This window comes from Trachinotus anak, unplaced genomic scaffold (genome assembly GCF_046630095.1).
Source record: "Trachinotus anak isolate AG129_WGS33_773 ecotype Australia unplaced genomic scaffold, CSIRO_AGI_Tana_v1 ptg000001l, whole genome shotgun sequence".
NCBI lineage: Eukaryota > Metazoa > Chordata > Actinopteri > Carangiformes > Carangidae > Trachinotus > Trachinotus anak.
In genome coordinates this window covers 20,223,508-20,244,376 of record NW_027273852.1, presented here as the reverse complement: position 1 = coordinate 20,244,376, position 20,869 = coordinate 20,223,508, and the positions used below count along the sequence as shown (strand labels likewise).

At 38.7% G+C, this 20,869-nt stretch overlaps 4 protein-coding genes across 4 annotated transcripts; all 4 read right to left on the bottom strand.

Annotated features, from left to right (window-relative positions):
* Positions 1–1,055: 1,055 nt before the first annotated feature.
* Positions 1,056–1,951, bottom strand: LOC139624318 (gamma-crystallin M3-like). The gene is made up of 3 exons (XM_071483358.1): positions 1,842–1,951; positions 1,503–1,745; positions 1,056–1,397 (listed from the first exon to the last, which is right to left on the bottom strand). Exons 1-3 carry the CDS (start codon positions 1,872–1,874, stop codon positions 1,119–1,121), a joined length of 555 nt encoding a protein of 184 aa, XP_071339459.1. The 5' UTR covers positions 1,875–1,951; the 3' UTR covers positions 1,056–1,118.
* Positions 1,952–4,664: 2,713 nt separating this feature from the next.
* On the bottom strand, positions 4,665–5,609 carry LOC139624361 (gamma-crystallin M3-like). The gene is made up of 3 exons (XM_071483434.1): positions 5,452–5,609; positions 5,104–5,346; positions 4,665–4,995 (listed from the first exon to the last, which is right to left on the bottom strand). The coding sequence occupies exons 1-3, from the start codon at positions 5,464–5,466 to the stop codon at positions 4,723–4,725; spliced, it is 531 nt and encodes a 176-aa protein (XP_071339535.1). The 5' UTR covers positions 5,467–5,609; the 3' UTR covers positions 4,665–4,722.
* A 5,148-nt stretch (positions 5,610–10,757) lies between these two features.
* LOC139624369 (gamma-crystallin M3-like) lies at positions 10,758–11,757 on the bottom strand. Its single transcript, XM_071483446.1, has 3 exons — positions 11,656–11,757; positions 11,195–11,437; positions 10,758–11,073 (listed from the first exon to the last, which is right to left on the bottom strand). Exons 1-3 carry the CDS (start codon positions 11,662–11,664, stop codon positions 10,798–10,800), a joined length of 528 nt encoding a protein of 175 aa, XP_071339547.1. The 5' UTR covers positions 11,665–11,757; the 3' UTR covers positions 10,758–10,797.
* Positions 11,758–19,191: 7,434 nt separating this feature from the next.
* LOC139624339 (gamma-crystallin M3-like) lies at positions 19,192–20,135 on the bottom strand. The gene is made up of 3 exons (XM_071483396.1): positions 19,986–20,135; positions 19,603–19,845; positions 19,192–19,512 (listed from the first exon to the last, which is right to left on the bottom strand). Exons 1-3 carry the CDS (start codon positions 19,998–20,000, stop codon positions 19,234–19,236), a joined length of 537 nt encoding a protein of 178 aa, XP_071339497.1. The 5' UTR covers positions 20,001–20,135; the 3' UTR covers positions 19,192–19,233.
* Between the last annotated feature and the right edge of the window lie 734 nt (positions 20,136–20,869).

Below are 20,869 nucleotides of genomic sequence, written 5' to 3'. Positions count from 1 at the left end.
CGGTCATGCTGAATGATGTTGCAGACAGCATAGTGTTCTCCTTGGCTTCTCCAGACCCTTTCACGTCTATCACAGGTGCTCAGGGTGAACCTGCTCTCATCTGTGAAAAGCACAGGGTGCCAGTGGCGGACATGCCAAATTTGGGGTTCTATGGCAAATGCCAATCGAGCTCCACGGTGCTGGGCAGTGAGCGCAGGGCACGCTACAGGACGTCGCACCCTGAGGCCACCCTCATGAAGTCTGTTTCTGACTGTTTGGGCAGAAACATTCACACCAGTGGCCTGCTGCAGGTCATTCTGTAGGGCTCGGGCAGTGCTCAACCTGTTCCTCCTTACACAAAGCAGCAGATATCGGTCCTGCTGATGGGTTGAGGACCATCTACGGCCCTGTCCAGCTCTCCTAGAGTAACTGCCTGTCTCCTGGAATCTCCTCCATGTTCTGGAGATTGTGCTGGGAGACACATCAAATCTCCTTGCAACGGCACGCGTGGATGTGCCATCCTGGAGGAGTTGGACAATCTGTGCAACTTCTGTAGGGTTAAAAAAATCGCCTCATGCTCCCAGTCGTGATAATGATTCTAGCTAAAGCCAACACTAGTGGAAAACAAGTTCAAAAAGATCAAGAGGGAGAAACTTGAAATGGCCTCCACATGAAAAACCAGTCCTGTTTTGGGGGTTGTCTCATTGTTGCCCCTCTAGTGTACCTGTTGATAATTCCATCAACACCAATGCAGCTGAAACTGATTAACAACCCCCTCTGCCACTTGACTGACCAAATCATTATCAGAAAAGTGCAATTGAATTCATGCCATACCCTGATAAAAAACTGTTACTTTAATTTTTTTGAGCAGTGTACCATGAATATTATTTATCCTTCCAGATCAGTGTTAGGTCTTTGTCTTTTGGGTTTAACAGTAAAACTTTATCATCAAATTAAAAATATTTTAGCAGCAGCTGTTTGCTGTCCATTAAAAAAAAAATAAAGAAAAAAAAATCATGTTGAATTTCATGACCCATTTACTGACAGCTGAGCAATAAGCTTGGCAAAAGTCAAAGTATAGTGCAGCAATTACTTTATTTAGTGGCACTGGATACATTCATTGAACATTTAGTGAACATTTAGTAGCAGGAATCCATGATGCGCCTCATGCTCATCCACCTCATGCCGCTCATGCCCATGTCCCTGAAGCTCCTGTACTCTCCGGGCCTCATGTACATCATCCTGCCTCTGTAGTGGGGCTGCTCGTACATCAGCCAGTGGCCGTCCATCACGTGGCAGGACATGCAGTCGGACATACGGTAACGGTCCATGATGTTGTCACAGTCGTCCATCAGCTCATGCATCTGACCACCGAAGTTCTCCCTCTCGTAGATCCTCATCCTGAACTGGCCTCTGTGCTGTTTAAAAAAAAAAAACAAGACACAAAATGATTAATTTGAGAGAACTCATTAAGCCTTTTCCCAGAGTTAAACATATATTGTAACTGTGTTTTTCATGCTTACCATGGGAATCATACGGCAAGACCTGATGCAGTCTCTCATGCCCATCATGCTCATGTAGTCGGCGTACTCGCCCCTCCTCATGAAATACTGGTTTCCCATGAAGTTAGTGCGGTCGTAGACCATGAAGCAGCCGCTCTCCACCCTGCAGGAGTGACACCTGCTCAGGTAGGAGGACATGTCGGAGCAGTCATTCATGCACTCATAGGAGCGACCCTGGAAGTTCCTGTCCTCGTAGAAGATGATCTGAAAAAGTGAATTGTATTGGTTAGAGGAATTAAAAAAAGCCGTTTGAATTTACAAACAGCAATTTCTGTTTATTACAAAGACTGTTAAAAGTACCTTTCCCCTCATGCTCATGCTGGTGTTGCTCATGTTGGCTGCAGATGTGCTGTTGCTCTTGCTCCTGTACTGCTTTCCTACCTGGTTTAACCCTCTCCTTTTATACCTGACCAAACGTAAAGAACCAGTGGCCCCCCCTCAGAGAACCCCTTACTCAGCAACTTACTATTGAAGCCTATAGAATGCTGAGGTTATGTCCATTTTTTTCAGGCAGTGGGTACCTCACAGTCTTTAGAAAGGCTACAGAAAGCATTTTCAACAGTGCTTGTAACATGTGAATGGGCTGGCTCACATGACCGTTAAGAACTGTGAGTATGACATGTACAGGGCCTAATTTTTCTCTATTTGGTTAGTTGAATTCAGATATGGTATAGGTACAGAAGTATTTTATGTCTCAGTATTAAGTCTAAGTATTTTATGCCTCTCATTTTTATGAAAGTATACATTATACAAACATCTTAAAATTGTTAATAAAACATCTTGTGAAGATTTGAGTATGAATTATATATAAATACAACTGGGTTTTACTGTATTGTGATTCATTATCTTTTTATACAGCAACATCCAGTCATGGTGTTTTAGTTGTTTAAAAACCATTTACATATATGTGCTTACAGGCACACAAATAAATGTTTATATAGAGCTTATAAATGCTAAATATTTATTTTAAAATACTTAAGCAGTAGCTATTCACCATGTTTAATGAAAAAGAAACTGTAATTTGAAACTGTAATTTCCAAAAATATTCACCAGTTTTATTCATGTATAGTGATTTGTACATCTTGCTCTTGTTTTAGTCAAGTTATTTAAAACAACACAAGCAACTAAATAATGAAGTTTGGCCTGTTTGTTTTGTAATGATTGTTGTCTTGTTTGTTGTGTGGCATTTGGGAAATTCCCTGTGTTACAGCAGCTGGGTAGAAAATAAAAATTAACAAAATAAAATAAAATGTAGCTCAATATCAATAATATAAGAATAAACACAATTGATTTGAGAATAAATAAAATAACAATACAATAACAATAACAAAGAACTGCAATATACATAATACAAAAAAAAAACAATAAGTATCTCAATATGAAATAAACACAATAAATAAAATAAAGTACCTCAATACACATTATATAGAAATAAACATAATGAAGAACAGCTAAAATAAAATAGCTCAATATACATAATATAAAAATGAACACAAAGAATAACAGAATAAAATAATGTCTTTTAATATGCATAATATAAAAATAAACGCAAATAACATAAAGTACCTCAATACACATTATATAGAAATAAACATAATGAATAATGGATAAAATAAAATAGCTCAATATACATAATATAAAAATGAACACAATGAATAACAGAATAAGATAAAATAGCTCAATATACATAATAGAAAATAAACACAATGCATAACAAAATAAAAATAGAATAAATAGCTCAACATACCTATTGGAAAGATAAATGGTACGAATAACAAAATTTAAAAAAATGTCACAATATACAGTACATATGGCCCCTGAGACTGCAATTTGAGAAAATACAAAATACTAAGACAGAATTAAGTGGATTATGAGGAGCTTGATAATACATCCTTCACATAGGATTTAAAAATGTGATGCAAATACAAAAAACACGACAGCAGCCATTACACAATGCACATATGCAGAAAGATTGTGGTGGGTTTTATTTTAAATGTGAGTGAAATAAATACAAGACAAATAATGACAAAAGTGGCACAAAAAGTTTGACATTTCTGGTCATTTTGTCCAACACCAGTCCAGTACCTCCTCAAGGTGGTGGAAAGTAGCATTTTCCTGATGGTAGTGCTAGAGGACAGGCCATTGGTGCCTGAAATAAATTGATTTATGTTTACGGGAGCATGAATGCGCTCAGCAACTTTGACCTTTTTGTTTGTATAACTTTAATGCAAATTTGGAAAAGGTTCACCCTCTGGGGTTACATGCCAGTTAGATTGTGATATTTTGTGTGAACTCACTGTGGTGCTAGAGAAAAGGTCGGCAAAGGTTGGCAAGCTTTTGGATTCAGACTCTGGACAATGTCAATAAAGTGTTGGTGAGGTGCAATTTTGAACTGACAATGTCGCCAGAGTAAAGGTCAAGGGGTCGTGAAAATCAGTGTCTCATCCTTTGGGGATCACGAATATTCCTGCTAACTGTCATGCAGTCTGGTTCATAGTTGTCCAGATACAGTAACAATAAGATCTTTCACAGCTTTATTCTGTGTATTCTATCTATAGCAAATGCCATTATTTTATACTGATGGCTTTGATCTGACTTAGGTTACACAAATGACAAAATGGTTTTTAGTCTAGAGGGACACATTCTTTTGTACCTACTGTTCATTCTGAGGGTAAAATCTGTGTCCAGTTTTAAATTGTGCTGGGTCAATTCCCCTTCTTTTCAAAGTCCCAATTAACTGATTTATTTTTTTCTGTACAGCATCCCTGAGCAACACTGATATAAAAGAACTGTTTAAACAATCTATTAAGAGACATTATTTTACTTTTTGCTGCTAAAACAGCAATGCAAAAATGTAAAAATCTAAAGTAATTTTAAAAACAACAAAAACATTAAAGTATCACAGTGTTTACTGTTAATATTAAGCTTTAAGTCAGATAAAGTAGTGGTTTATGGGGTTTTCGTAAACAACAAATGTGAAATCCCTGTTATTCTGTGTATGTACTGCATGCACCAGGCACTCTTTTCTGTGTTGTTGCACATAGTTAAAGGATTTTTACTGGTGTAAAATGATATGAAAGAATTTTTTTGAATTTATATAAACTGATGCAACAGGCACAAATATTTAGTCAAAAATGTTTTATTGTTTCAGCTTATTTAGACATATTTTACACAACTGTTTTTACATGTCCATGATGCGCCTCATGCTCATGAACCTCATGCCGCTCATGCCCATGTCCCTGAAGCTCCTGTACTCTCCGGGCCTCATGTACATCATCCTGCCTCTGTAGTGGGGCTGCTCGTACATCAGCCAGTGGCCGTCCATCACATGGCAGGACTGGCAGTCGGACATACGGTAACGGTCCATGATGTTGTCACAGTCGTCCATCAGCTCATGCATCTGACCACCGAAGTTCTCCCTCTCGTAGATCCTCATCCTGAACTGGCCTCTGTGCTGTTTTAAAAAAACAAGACACAAAACGATTAATTTGAGCAAAAATGTTAAGTATCTTTCCAGAATTAAGGAGGTATTATTATTATTATTATTGTGTTTTACACCTACCATGGGGATCATACGGCAAGACCTGATGCAGTCTCTCATTCCCATCATGCTCATGTAGTCGGCATACTCGCCCCTCCTCATGAAATACTGGTTTCCCATGTAGTTGGGGCGGTCGTAGACCATGAAGCAGCCGCTCTCCACCCTGCAGGAGTGACACCTGCTCAGGTAGGAGGACATGTCGGAGCAGTCGCTCATGCACTCATAGGAGCGACCCTGGAAGTTCCTGTCCTCGTAGAAGATGATCTGAAAAAGGACAAATAGAAGGAATAGGAATTTAAACAAAAAAATAACATCAATGTAAGAGTATAAGAATGAATAAAAAATAGTTGGTGAGGTGAGCGTGCTTACCTTGCCCATGGTCATGGTTGTTGTGTTTGTTCTTTAGAGAACTGCGATGCTGCTACACTGATGTCAGTCCTGTTTTTACTGTTACTTTTATACCTGACCAAACCCAAAGAATCTGTGGCTCCCATTGTGTAAACCCCTGACCCAGCAACATGGTATAGAGGCCTATAGAGTGCTGAGGGGCATTTGTAACATTTGCATGTGACTGGATCCCCTAGATGACTTCAGAATGGATTTTTCCATAGGGAATCCAATACAATGAGTATATCACAATACAGAACAACAAACAACTGTCTCTATTACATGTTTCAAAACACACTGTATGGCCTGCTGATTGTTAAGTGGACAGTTTATAGACAGTGAGTATCTTTTTGTGTGAACACAATAGCTTACATGTCAGTATATAATGCACATCTGTACGAACAAAATGTGTTTATCCAGCTGTTTGTAGTGAATATGGTGAACACAAAAAATAAGTGGCAAGTGTAAATCTAATTTACAGCTATTCTCCCGAAGCCTAATATTATATTATTATAATTATATGGTGCTCTCTCACTCTTTATTAATGATTTTTGACTATGATTAATAAAGCCCCTTTCTCTACTCGTCATAATGGTAACATTTTACTTTAACCACCCATATTTAGCATTGATAAACAGTAAACATTTAATAAATGTTTTATAACACACTATAATGTAGCTGTATGCAGGTGTAAGGGCACTTCAAGTGGATATTAATCTACAGTATTTGTCAACAATTACACAACATTTATTAAAGTTTATATGCTGCTTTTATACATTATTTAATCAGGAAGTCACATTGAGATCAAGATCTCACCTGCAAGCTCTTCCTCAGGCTGTTGAGGTTGGTAGATTCAAAAATATTCAGGAAGAAAACCCATTATGTAAGCTGTGATTTAGGTGAAGTGGAAAGTGAATCTCATATTCTCTTTGCGCCATACAAATTATTCCTATTATTACCCTGAAATATAAAAACTGTAATGGCTGTTTCACTTTAATGTGTTTAAAATTCTCCAACTTAATCTCACCTGGAAACCAAGGAAAGAAGGACTATTTAAAAACTGACAAGTGTTTTTTCAGATTTCTCCAGTGCTGTATTCTATAAATTTAATTAGTGATTTGTGAATTCTGTTGAAAACAAAGATAGTCTTAAGATTTGATTGTGAAAGATGCTCAAGTTGCGTCTCCATGTTTGGACAGTCTCTGCAGTTTGGAAAAGTATATACACCACTTTGGTCCTGGCTTGTATGAATGTATGGTGTTTTATAAGCCCCTCCAGGCTGAACATAGTCACTATATGCATGACACAATAAGAAAAATTTCATTCAGTCATTTACATTGCTCTGAACCACATGAACTTAATTTTATATTTTAGTGGAGATCCCAAAGTTTTGTGGCTGAATTTTGAGGGAATGTGTATAAAATGATGCACAAGCTGTGAAAAAATGTTTTTGTTTGATGGAAACTTGGAAACAACAATGAGCTGAAACAAACGATAAAGATAACAGCCCATATATGATTCTGTTACAGTGTATAGTGAAAGGGAAAGGAGAGGAGGTAAGGGATTCATTAACTATTTAGAGTTGCTTCCTTGTATGTATTCAAAGAAATGTGCTTGGTTTACAGTTGAACAAGTTTCATTTGGACATCAAATTTAATTTATAACTGTGAAAAGGACTGAACAAAGGCCATAATGAGTCTTTAAAGTAGCTTGCATGCATTTTCTGTGCTGCATCTCAGAAACAAATTTAAAAAGAAAATGAAGCAGTGAGTGAATTAATGGAGCCTCAGTATGAATTTGATAGCTATAAACATTATATCACACAAACTCAGTATAATAATGATGTTTCCAGTATCCAGGTAAAAAGTCAGAAACCTACAGTTAATGATTAACATGGAAGACATAGACATAAAAGAGTGTATTTGCTGTGTCTGTGGGCTTGTTCACTCATTCACTAACTTGCTCCCTATATAACACAATCAATATTTTACTCAGTAGTGAGCAGTAAAAACAAGATGTTGAACACTTCATATTTGTTGTCATTTTGTATCATCATCAACATGCACATTAAAGCTGTAGAAACACACAATGGTAATGTAATAATTTATAAAATGTGGTGTGTTGCACTGTGCAGTTGTTAGTAGAAACAATCTCTTGTTTTGTCCCATTTTGGAATTTTGAAGGGCACCATGTAGTGGAGTCATACACATAAAATGCTGTACAGTAAATGTAGTGCTCTATATTGTAAATACGATGTGATAATGGACACAGCCAAGGTACGACTTAGTTCTGACTTTAGTAATTTTCACTTTAAAAAAATCACAAACATTCTCTCACACTAATTATTTATGCAACAGCATACAGTGCATCCGGAAAGTATTCACAGCGCTTCACTGTTTCCACATTTTGTTATGTTACAGCCTTATTCCAAAATGGATTAAATTCTTTTTTTACCTCAAAATTCTACACACAATACCCCATAATGATGAAAAGAAAGAGAAAAAAGTTTGCTTAAAACTTTTGCAAATATATTAAAAATAAGAAACAAAAATATAACATGTACATAAGTATTCACAGCCTTTGCTCAATACTTTGTTGAAGCACCTTTGGCAGCAATTACAGCCTCAAGTCTTTTTGAGTATGATGCTACAAGCTTGGCACACCTGTTTCTGGGCAGTTTCTCCCCATTCTTCTTTGCAGAACCTCTCAAGCTCCATCAGGTTGGATGGGGAGCGTCAGTGCACAGCCATTTTCAGATCTCTCCAGAGATGTTCAATTGGGTTCAAGTCTGGGCTCTGGCTGGGCCACTCAAGGACATTTACAGAGTTGTCCTGAAGCCACTCCTTTGTTATCTTGGCTGTGTGCTTAGCGTCGTTGTCCTGTTGGAAGATGAACCTTCGCCCCAGTCCGAGGTCCAGAGCACTCTGGAGCAGGTTATCATCAAGGATGTCTCTGTACATTGCTGAATTCATCTTTCCCTCGACCCTGACTAGTCTCCTAGTTCCTGCTGCCAAAAAACATCCCTACAGCACGATGCTGCCACCACCATGCTTCACTGTAGTGATGGTATTGACCAGGTGATGAGCTGTGCCTGGTTTCCTCCAGACATGACGCTTGGCATTCAGGCCAAAGAGTTCAATCTTTGTTTCATCAGACGAGAGAATCTCGTTTCTCATGGTCTGAGAGTCCTTCAGGTGCCTTTTGGTGAACTCCAGGCGGGCTGTCATGTGCCTTTTACTGAGGAGTGGCTTCCGTGTGGCCACTCTACCATACAGGCCTGATTGGTGGAGTGCTGCCGAAATGGTTGTCCTTCTGGAAGTTTCTCCTCTTTCCACAGACCAACACTGGAGCACTGTCAGAGTGACTATCGGGTTCTTGGTCACCTCCCTGACTAAGGCCCTTCTGCCCCGATCGCTCAGATTGGCCAGGCGGCCAGCTCTAGGAAGAGTCCTGGTGGTTCCAAAATTCTTCCATTTACAGATGATGGAGGCCACTGTGCTCACTGGGACCTTCAATGCTGCAGAAATTTTTCTGTACCCTTCCCCAGATCTGTGCCTCGATACAATCCTGTCTCAGAGGTCTACAGACAATTCCTTCATGGCTTGGTTTGTGCTCTGACATGAACTGTCAACTATGAGACCTTACATAGACAGGTGTGTGCCTTTCCAAATCATGTCCAATCAACTGAATTTACCACAGGTGGACTCCAATCAAGTTGTAGAAACATCTGAAGGATGATCAGTGGAAACAGGATGCATCTGAGCTCAATTTTGAGTGTCATGGCAAAGGCTGTGAATACTTATGTACATGTGATGTTTTTTGTTTTTTATTTTTAATATATTTGCAAAAATTTCAAGCAAACTTTTCTCACTTTATCATTATGGGGTATTGTGTGTAGAATTTTGAGGTAAAAAATGAATTTAATCCATTTTGGAATAAGGCTGTAACATAACAAAATGTAGAAAAAGTGAAGCACTGTGAATACTTTCCGGATGCAGTGTAACAACACCATAGCAACCACCTGGCAACTCAATAGCAGAAAACTGTAACATCTTAGCAACCACTTATCAACCACCTATCTGTTATAATATGTACATCTTTTTATACTTTAAACGCCAACTTCTTTCAGTCATTAGACTGTCCAGTTATGCATTGCAAGTTTAATCTATCTATCTATCTATCTATCTATCTATCTATCTATCTATCTCAAAGCACTTATCATTTTTGCGCTAAGCCATTTCATTGCTTTTGTTATAACTGCTCATTATTTTTACCTGAAAGATGAAAAACTGACTTGTATAGAAAATGAGTTGGACTTGTTTTCGATTTTCCTTTTAACAATATACATTGTTTTGAAAGTAAAAACAAAAAAGGCGACACACAAATTTCAACATTTTAATTTAATAAGCCACCATTTGTTAATTTATACAAATAGACACAAAGTACAGCTGAGACTCGTGGGAATGTCGCTGGTTTGGCAAGTAACTGGTGAGAAAGCAAAGTCTTGGACGTGTTGAATTTTGTACCTGATAGATGAGAAGTCAGAGCATCACTGAGGGTGAAACTATTTAACCTGAGGGGGACGTGAATGTCTAAACCAAACTTCATTAGAATCCACCCAGTAGTTAATGGATAATTTCATTCCGGAGCAAAGTGATGGACCAACTGGCTGGCAGACAGACTGACATTGACATCCCTATTTTATCTGATGTTCAATGTATTTGAAATTTTATACATAAGTATTACCTGAAATTATCTAGGTGTATACAGTTAGCATAAGATATCTTGCTGTATCTTTGAAGTGTGATAAAAAGCACTGTCATGTAGTCCCATACGTGATGGGTCAAATGTTTGGCATGATGCAGGAATAAAACTGAACTAGAAGTCATCTTGTGATGGGATCACACTGGCTGTTGATGTTGATGTTCAGGCCCATGAGTAACCAGTAGTCATTACTATATTATGAGATAAGTACTCAGTATGTAAGTATGTCGAACCACACCCATCTTCAAACTTCCAAGAAATCGCAACATCTTGATATCAGCTACACACCTGTAAAGTTTTGTGACTGTATTTTCCATCAGTTGTGATGCTGTCGTGGTGAAGATGAGTGGATATGTAAACACCTGCTTATGTTGCTGTGGGTATCTCCAGGAGCACATTTTGCCACACAGACTCACAAGGTGAAATCAACACCGTCCACATTCTGTTGCTTACTGAACTGTAATCATCTAAAAAATGTCAGAGAGCTATAGAGATTATACTAATTAAATATAAGGACACCAGAATTTAGAAAGTTATATCATTTATTGAAGTTGAAATGTACAATTAGCACATGTCCATGATGCGCCTCATGCTCATGAACCTCATGCCGCTCATGCCCATGTCCCTGAAGCTCCTGTACTCTCCGGGCCTCATGTACATCATCCTGCCTCTGTAGTGGGGCTGCTCGTACATCAGCCAGTGGCCGTCCATCACATTGCAGGACTGGCAGTCGGACATACGGTAACGGTCCATGATGTTGTCACAGTCGTCCATCAGCTCATGCATCTGACCACCGAAGTTCTCCCTCTCGTAGATCCTCATCCTGAACTGGCCTCTGTGCTGTTTTAAAAAAACAAGACACAAAACGATTAATTTGAGCAAAAAATTTTAAGTATCTTTCCAGAATTAAGGAGGTATTATTATTATTATTATTATTATTATTATTGTGTTTTAAACCTACCATGGGGATCATACGGCAAGACCTGATGCCACCGGTCCAGCCCATCATGCTCATGTAGTCAGAGTACTCGCCCCTCCTCATGAACCACTGGTTTCCCATGTAGTTGGGGCGGTCGTAGACCATGAAGCAGCCGCTCTCCACCCTGCAGGAGTGGCACCTGCTCAGGTAGGAGGACATGTCGGCACAGTCGCTCATGCACTCATAGGAGCGACCCTGGAAGTTCCTGTCCTCGTAGAAGATGATCTGAAAAACAAGAGGATAAATTACTTTAGATTTAGAGTTGACAGTTAAAGCATGGATATTATTCAATCTTTGATGTTCTGCATGAACATTTGCTCACTGTAAACATAAAGTATTAAAGGGTTTGAATGACCAAAGTCATAATCACACTGTCCCATTACATATCTGTAAGGAAATTAATGTTGATTTAATATATATATATTTTTTTTACTGTTTCCTACCTTGCCCATGGTGACTGCAGTGGTTTCCCAGATCTCTCAGAGAACTGTTTTTGAACTGATGCCCTGCCTCTGTGAACAAGTTACATTTATACCTGGACAGAGACAAAGACTGTGGGCCTCTCTATTGTTTAAAGCCCTGACCCAGCAACCTCATATAGAAGCCTATAGAGTTTTGAGTTGCTTACGGGGGTCAGGGTCACAACCTCTACACAGAATTTTCCTCTTTTTTTTTTTTTCTCCAAAAATAGTTTTGTTTTGTTTTGTTAAATATGAGTATTTTATGTAAAGCATAAAATTGTTGCTGGAAACTGCACAATACAGCTGATTGTATTGGTTGGCTATTCAAAAGCTGTAGTTACTTCAATTATAGGTTTTTTTATTCCCCTAAAACAACAGGAGCCAATGAGCCAACATTTTACCAGAGCTATAACATTCAGTGGACAAAGAGGTTTTCAAACAAACACACAATAGAAACCATTTGTGGCTTAAAAATCTGGGTCATCTGGACCCCTGAAAGCTGCTAATATCAACCATGAACACACACCACAAACTGCCTTTGAGTTGGTGTTGGTGAAGAAAAATAAAAAGATAGATACTCTTGATAGTCTGTAGGCTTTATTTAATGGTTTTGAAGGGTAAATCAGTAGCTCCACTTGCACAGTGTTTAGTCAGTTATATGGTCTTGAGCAAAGAAATTGATCTGAAATACCAAATATTCTCAATGTCTTGTGAGCATGACATTTAGAAAATCTATAATTTATAGAATTCAAAACTGAAATATTGATAGTTAAAATTAGTATTGGTTCTGTCACAGTGACATTTCTGAGGTGACCGCTATAACCCTGTTGAACTGAACATTCATATCCAACACACGCTTTGCATTAAGGTGGTCTTTTAAATTTGAGATCCTTAAACTGGAATATATTTCTCTGGGCATCATGTAGGCAAAAATACACTGGGCTGGTTGAATTTATTAGCATGGCTGTTTCTTTTGTTTATTTGTGTAACAGGAACTAAAGCCACATATCACAGCATCTCGGACTCAGTGCTTCATGTCTCTGACTCATATGATATAAGCAAGAACATTTTAGAGCCCGTTCACAGAAGTCTTGTTGAAAATGATTTAACTTTCAACATGTACACATGGAATGTGCAGCTGGGGGCTATGAAGACAAAACAGATTGTTCTGAATTACAGACGTAACCAGTAAAATTGCTGGGAAAACCACTGGGATTTTATATGAAATGCAGTTAAAACAAAAAACCTGTCTCATCCTGTTTATCCCCTTCATAAATAATTGTTATGTTATTTATTATTGTATGTATCGTAATTTACTATGATGTGTTTTTAACCAACCTGTGAAGCTGAAGGCAAATTTCCAAAATTGTGGAAAAAACTAATATAATAATAATAATAATAATAATAATAATAATAATAATAATAATAATAATAATAATAATAATAATTTGGTGTCTCTCAACAGGTTTGGAACCAATGAAGTTTACGTCCTGCACACTGTGCTGCTGAGATGTTGGAGGTGCATCTCTGGTAACCCATAACAACCTTATGTATTTAGGCCCACAGACAAGTTTACATTCTGCACATTACATTGTTTACATTATGTTGGAAGTCAACTTTAATTATTAATATAACCAGGTGACGAGTGATTGATTAGAGTGAGTGATTTTCTTTACCCCTTCAAAAGAGTGATTACAGGACTGCCACTTCTGGTTTGTGCTCACATTTGATGTTACATATTCACACCAGCATAATTCAAACATTTTGATTTACACACACACACACACACACACACACACACACACACACACAGCTAATGAGTTTTTGAAAATATTTTTTGGGGCATTTTGTGCCTTTATTTGATAGAATAGTAGTGACAGGAAAGGGGCAGAGAGAGAGGGGCAATGACAAGTAGGAAACAATTCTCGTCTGCTAAAAGCATCTGCGCTCATGTGGTATGCCTCCAACCATGAGTTTTTTTGGCAATATAACTGATGTGGTGTAGAAAGGGTCATTTATCTGGCCAGCTAGCTGCAAATTTCACCATTAGCTAGTACATCACCTCCTAAAAAAATAATTTCAATTCAACTCAATTCAATTTTATTTGTATAGCGCCAAATCAAAATATACATTATCTTTAGGCACTTTACAGGGTAAGGTCAAGACCTTACTTTGTTACAGAAAAAAACCCAACAGTTCCCACAAAGAGCAGGCGCTTGGCGACAGGGGGGAGGAAAAACTCCCTTTTAACAGGAAGAAACCTCCAACAGAACCGGGCTCAGGGTGGGCGGCCGTCTGCCTCGACCGGTTGGGTTTAGGAGAAGATAGAAAGAGGGGGAGGGGGAGGAGAGGGGAGAGAAGAGAGAGACCAGGAACAGCTGTGTAGGTAATGGTGTTATCAATAATAATGATGACAGGTAACAGTGGTTAATAGTAAAGATGAGTAGTGGTGGATCTGGATCCTGCTGCTCCAGAAACAGAGATATCTGTGGAAGCACAAATCTTCCTTTCTTCCTTTAACTAGTTTGTACATTCACTATTCACTTCTATCTTTGAGCAATTACTGTTTCATTACTTTTTGGTTTCTTTGCTGCATAAAATGTTTTGAGTCAATCTTTTTAGAGCTGAAAATGAACACTTTTTAAGTTGTGCTGTTCATTTCAGCGCACAGACCTAAAGCACCGGCAGAAAATGTGTCACTTCCTGTGGGAAGAGCTTTGATTTTAATGGACTTAACAGGTGATAAAATGCTTTTAAGGAGCTATATTAAGTTTTGCTACTGCTACATAGTCAACGTTAGCATTGACAGCTGTTTACTCACCAATCTTGGCAAAGGAAAGTAGATTGGAAAGTGACCAGACAGTTCAACTGGTTAGCATGCTAACTTCAGTAAAAGAAAAGAAGTGATAGAAATAGAAGTAAAACAAAAGGGTTGCTTTCCAACACTGGAGACAGCTGTTGGTGAGTAGAAGAATGAAGATTTATGCTGAACAATGTTTCTGTTAGACTGGCTAACAGCTGTTAATGCTAACGCTGGCTATGTAGCAATGGCAAAACTTACAAAAGTAGCATGCAGCTGCCCAGAGCAATGAAACTGAACACAAGCTTAAAGACAGTGAGTGTCAGTGTTCTGGACACACTTGCTCTTTTGTTAGCAGCTTCTGCCAAACAGAGAGCAGAGAGTTTAAATCATCAGTTACTGTGCTCATAAAAAATCTTTAATCCCACCTCCACCATGGTTTCCGCCTGTAGATTCAGTCATTCCCAATGAACTCTTTACAAAAGAAACAAACATGGTCACAGCCTGGTACAAACAACAGTTCAATTCAATTCAATTCAATTTTATTTGTATAGCGCCAAATCATAATATACATTATCTCAAGGCACTTTACAGGGTCAGGTCGAGACCTTACTTTGTTACAGAGAAAAAAACCCAACAGTTCCCACAAAGAGCAGGCGCTTGGCGACAGGGGGGAGGAAAAACTCCCTTTTAACAGGAAGAAACCTCCAACAGAACCGGGCTCAGGGTGGGCGGCTGTCTGCCTCGACCGGTTGGGTTTAGGAGGAGATAGAAAGAGGGGGAGGGGGAGGAGAGAGGAGAAAAGAGAGAGAGAGAGAGACCAGGAACAGCTGTGTAGGTAATGGTGTTATCAATAATAATGACAGGTAACAGTAGTTAATAGTAAAGATGAGTAGTGGTGGATCTGGATCCTGCTGCTCCCGAGGCAGAGAGACCTGCAGAATGAGGACAGAGAGAGGGAGAGAGAGGAGAAGCACAAACTACGGGAGAGAAAAAAAATACAAAGTTAATGGCATGAAGTCATCGAGAGAGAGAGAGGGAGAGAGACAGAAATAGAGAGAGAGCGCCCAGTGCATCATGGGAATCCCCCAGCAGTCTAGCTCTATAGCAGCATAGCTAAGGGATGGGTCAGGACATACCTGAGCCAGCCCTAACTATAAGCTTTACTAAACAGGACAGTTTTAAGCCTGATCTTAAAGGTAGAGAGGGTGTCTGCCTCCCGAACCCACACTGGGAGCTGGTTCCACAGGAGAGGAGCCTGATAGCTGAAGGCTCTGCCCCCCATTCTACTCTTACAAACTCTGGGAACCACAAGTTGACCTGCATTTAGAGAGCGAAGTGTCCTATTGGGAAAATAGGGAACTATAAGCTCTCCAAGGTACGATGGTGCCTGACCATTAATGGCTTTGTAGGTGAGGAGGAGGATTTTAAATTCTACCCTGGATTTTACAGGGAGCCAATGCAGAGAAGCTAACACAGGAGAGATGTGATCTCGTTTCCTAGTTCCTGTCAGTACTCGTGCTGCCGCATTTTGGATCAATTGGAGGCTTTTTACTGAATTTTTGGGACATCCTGACAATAAAGAGTTACAGTAGTCCAGTCTTGAGGTAACACATGCATGAACTAGCTTTTCAGCATCCTTTAGACACAGAATGGGTCTGATTTTAGCAATATTGCGCAGATGGAAGAAGGCTGTCCTAGAGACTTGCTTTATATGTGAAGTAAAGGACAAGTCCTGGTCAAAAATGACACCAAGGTTTCTGACTGTAGCACTGGAGGCCAAGGTAATGTCATCCAGAGTCAGTATATTATCACATAGTGTATCTCTGAGGTGTTTTGGGCCAATTACAATAACTTCAGTTTTGTCTGAATTTAAGAGTAAGAAATTACTGGTCATCCAGGTTTTTATGTCCTTAAGACACACCTGAAGCTTGGCTACCTGGTTAGTCTCACCTGGCTTCATGGATAAGTACAGCTGGGTGTCATCTGCGTAACAATGGAAATTTATCTGGTGCCTCCTGATAATGTTTCCTAGAGGAAGCATATATAGACTGAAGAGTATTGGTCCTAGCACAGAACCTTGTGGAACTCCATGACTGACTTTAGTGTTGATAGAAGAGTCATTATTAACATGAACAAACTGGAGTCTATCTGACAAATATGACTTAAACCAGCTTAGTGCGGTTCCTTTAATGCCGACCATATGCTCTAGTCTCTGTAATAAAATCTTATGATCGATGGTGTCAAATGCGGCACTAAGATCTAGTAGGACAAATATAAAGACAAGTCCATTGTCTGAGGCTATGAGGAGATCATTGGTAACCTTAACCAGAGCTGTTTCTGTGCTATGATGGACTCTAAAACCTGACTGAAAATCTTCAAACAAACCATTTCTGTGCAAATAATCACTTAATTGGTTTGCAACAACCTTCTCAAGGATTTTGGAAATAAAGGGGAGGTTGGATATAGGTCTATAATTGGCTAAAACATCAGGATCAAGAGTAGGCTTTTTAAGTAGAGGTTTAATTACTGCAACTTTAAAAGCCTGCGGTACATAACCAGTTGATAAAGATAAGTTAATCAGACTTAATATAGAGTTGTTGATTAAAGGAAAAACTTCTTTGAGCAGCCTTGTTGGAACGGGGTCTAGAAGACAAGTCGATGGTTTAGATGACGAAACTGTTGAAGCGAGCTCAGAGAGATGTACAGGAGTAAAACGGTCAAAATATAAACCAGTTACAGTGGACTCAGTTCTGGTCACTATAGTTAATTTCCTCCTTCATGACAACTATAAGGGGTGAATTTTATATAACTCACCTGTTAAAGTTTTATTAAGACTTAAAGTTCTGCAGCTTTGAGTAACAGGTGAGTAAACATATGCCTACCACCAGCATGCACTGAAGTCTTGGCTCCACACGCGCCCCGCCTCTTTGCCCATTTTTAGATTACCTGGGAGGTAGGCGGAGTAAGACACTGCCAAGATCTCGACGGTGGAGCAGCCTACTCTGAGCTTCAAGACCACTAATCAGAAACACCTACTACTACCTCCATCTTTATTTAGTCTGTGGCTGAGATACTGTTGTGTAGGTGAACTTCCACAAACACTGTATCCTGCTGTTCCCATAATGCAATTCCGTAGTGTCTTTACATGAGGTCCTCGTTGCTTGCCTCGTTACTCATACCCTCAGGTGCACAGTGACGAAGTGCATTTACTTGAATACTGTACTTAAGTACATTTTGCAAGTATCTGTACTTTGAGTATTATTTTTACTGGAAACTTTTCTCCACTCCACCTGAAATACATATATTGTATTTTTGACTCCACTACATTTATGTGAAGAATTTGCTACTTTTAGAGCTTTTAGTCAGAGGAATTAATTTTTTTTGTACTTTGAAAACTGTGATATGAGATCATACCCTGTGTTCAGGAGAAAAACCAATCGCAGCCATTTTCTTCACTGTCATTTTTGAGCAGCTCAGTTTGAACTTGGCAGTGTCCTATCGACGCTATGTTGCATAAAGATGAGGCAGAAGATTCTTCACCAGAGCATCACAGCTTTATCTTAAGTTCATGTGTTGCTGTGTTTACCACAACCAAACGTCATCACTGGCTAAGAAAGAGAAATACAAAAACTACAATGGCTCCTTTTGTTGATTCAGTTGTGTTTTTATGGGCATTTCTATCAGCTTTGTATCATATTCTGTAATCTCTTTATTCTACAGGTTCTACAGTCAGTCAGTCAGTAGGTTGTTTCACAGTCACTGGGTTCTGTAAATGTAAACAATACAATAATGTGTTGACATAAAAAACAAAAACAAAAAAAAACCTTTGAATACTCAGTATTTTTTTTAAATAAAGTACTCCAGTACTTTAACTCAAGTAAAAATTTGAATGAACAACGTTCACTTGTGTTGGAGTAATATTTGACCAGGAGGATCTATACTGTGACTCAAGTAATGGAGCTGTGGACTTTGTGACCTCTGCCCATACCCAGGTCTCCCAGCCCAAACTGAGAGAAGTGGTTGTTTTCTCCAACATGACCAGGCTCATCCAGACCCAAAGAAGACATCATGACAATATGTAATGTAGATCACCTAGCTTCTGTCAATTGGATTCAAACTACTTGTTCAACTATGCAAAGCAAAAATAAGAGTGAAGAGGAAAAAATTGAAGTGGTTAAACTGACTTTGCATGATATCTACACAATCATACATGGATGTGATCCTGTTAATGTCACTAAGACACTCAAACTAAACAAGTTATTAGGTTATTAGTATTAATTTCAGTTATTAGTATTAATATTAAGTTATTAAGTCTTAATTTCATAATTATTGATTTACCTGATAGAACTGATTAAGCACTTGTCTGTACTTTTTCTGGAAAAAAAGATGTACACTAGGGTGAACTGTGATCAGAAGAAACTGTGATCTGAATGTGAATCTGTGTGGGATTTTGAACTAAAACCAAACAAGTCAAAATACTTTACATGTGAATCAGATACCATCATATTGCAAACACTGAATAAGTCTCTTGAAACAAATGTTACAAATTATAATTATTATTTTCTCTTTTTATTATTATCTTTATTTCTTATATGCATGAAAGACACACATATAGGGATGTGCCTCATGATCATTTATTGAGGCCCATCTCACCCCCACTGACATCTCCTGTTCTGTAAAAGCCCCAAAACAATCAATGAAACAAGAAGTCAAAATAGAGGGATGGGTTATTTTATTTTGTGCAATTTAGTTAAAATTTAATAACAGGAATCCATGATGCGCCTCATGCTCATCCACCTCATGCCGCTCATGCCCATGTCCCTGAAGCTCCTGTACTCTCCGGGCCTCATGTACATCATCCTGCCTCTGTAGTGGGGCTGCTCGTACATCAGCCAGTGGCCGTCCATCACATGGCAGGACATGCAGTCGGACATACGGTAACGGTCCATGATGTTGTCACAGTCGTCCATCAGCTCATGCATCTGACCACCGAAGTTCTCCCTCTCGTAGATCCTCATCCTGAACTGGCCTCTGTGCTGTAGAGAGAACATTTCAAACATCAGGAAACTAGGAGATCACACAACTGTTCAACTAAATATAAAATGATCAGAGAATCAAACTCCTACCATGGGGATCATACGGCAAGACCTGATGCAGTCTGACATTCCCATCATGCTCATGTAGTCGGCATACTCGCCCCTCCTCATGAAATACTGGTTTCCCATGAAGTTGGGGCGGTCGTAGACCATGAAGCAGCCGCTCTCCACCCTGCAGGAGTGGCACCTGCTCAGGTAGGAGGTCAGCTCAGGGCAGTCGCTGCTGGTCTCATAGTGACGACCCTGGAAGTTCCTGTCCTCGTAGAAGATGATCTGAAAGCACAATAATGCGTCATCAGTACCACTCTCAGAAGCTTTTTAGTGACTGTCCAGTGATCATTTATTAAGAACTTCATAAATTTGAAATTGAAGTTAATAAATTTTTTACTGGGTGGATCATCCCCAGTACCTACCTTGCCCATGGTCATGGTCTTTTGGTTGTTCCTCAGGACTGAGTTGTGGCTGCTGTGTGTCTCTGTCGGTGGTAACCGTTACTTTTATACTTGCTCAATGTGAACAACGTATGTCGGGCTTCCATTGTGCAAATCCCTGACTCAGCAACATGCCATAGAAGCCTACTGAGCAGTCAGGGTGCTAAAGGGTTATTATCTAACACTATACCACTCTGGTGGAAATGCATGTACTGTACATGCAGTATTGTTGTCTAACATAAAGAAAATAAAGAGAAGCTTCCAACTGTGATATAACAGCCATCTCTGTCCTGCACAGTGTATGGGGTAATTCACTGACAACGAACAAATACAAATAATGAATCAGAAATACAATTTAATATCATTTATGTAAAAATATCAGATTACAAAAGCACATTGATGTTTGCTTTGAGGTTGTAATGCTGTAACTTCAACAAACTCAATAGCTACAAATGAAGAAATACTGAGAAAGCAAGACTGCGAATGGACATATTCATATATATATATATATATATATATATATATATATATATATATATATATATATATCTTTATATATCTTTTTTTGTTTAAACATATAATTTTCCATATCATATAACATGGGGCTAACAAGTACAGTAAACTTCACATCAGTGGCTAAATGTATAACCACACCAAAGTTGTAATTTATAATGGTCACTGTAATTTATTTTGTCAACTGATCCACACTTCTTTGTGTGTAAGACCATATAGTTGCATATTTTATAAACATAGTCAAGTCAGTTTTGTTTATATAACCCAATACTATAAATCACAAATTTGCCTTAAAAGAGATTGTACAATCTGAACAGCATATAACACAGTCTATCCTTAGACACTCGGTTTGT

Excerpts from the sequence above, each read along its gene's own strand:
- LOC139624318 (XM_071483358.1), bottom strand. The coding sequence starts at position 1,874 with ATGAGCAACACCAGCATGAGCATGAGGGGAAAG. Across the intron at positions 1,746-1,841 it reads GCATGAGCATGAGGGGAAAG|ATCATCTTCTACGAGGACAG; the intron begins GTACTTTTAACA and ends TCACTTTTTCAG. Across the intron at positions 1,398-1,502 it reads CTTGCCGTATGATTCCCATG|CACAGAGGCCAGTTCAGGAT; the intron begins GTAAGCATGAAA and ends TTTTTTAAACAG.
- LOC139624339 (XM_071483396.1), bottom strand. Across the intron at positions 19,513-19,602 it reads CTTGCCGTATGATCCCCATG|CACAGAGGCCAGTTCAGGAT; the intron begins GTAGGAGTTTGA and ends TTCTCTCTACAG.
- LOC139624361 (XM_071483434.1), bottom strand. Across the intron at positions 4,996-5,103 it reads CTTGCCGTATGATCCCCATG|CACAGAGGCCAGTTCAGGAT; the intron begins GTAGGTGTAAAA and ends TTTTTAAAACAG.
- LOC139624369 (XM_071483446.1), bottom strand. Across the intron at positions 11,074-11,194 it reads CTTGCCGTATGATCCCCATG|CACAGAGGCCAGTTCAGGAT; the intron begins GTAGGTTTAAAA and ends TTTTTAAAACAG.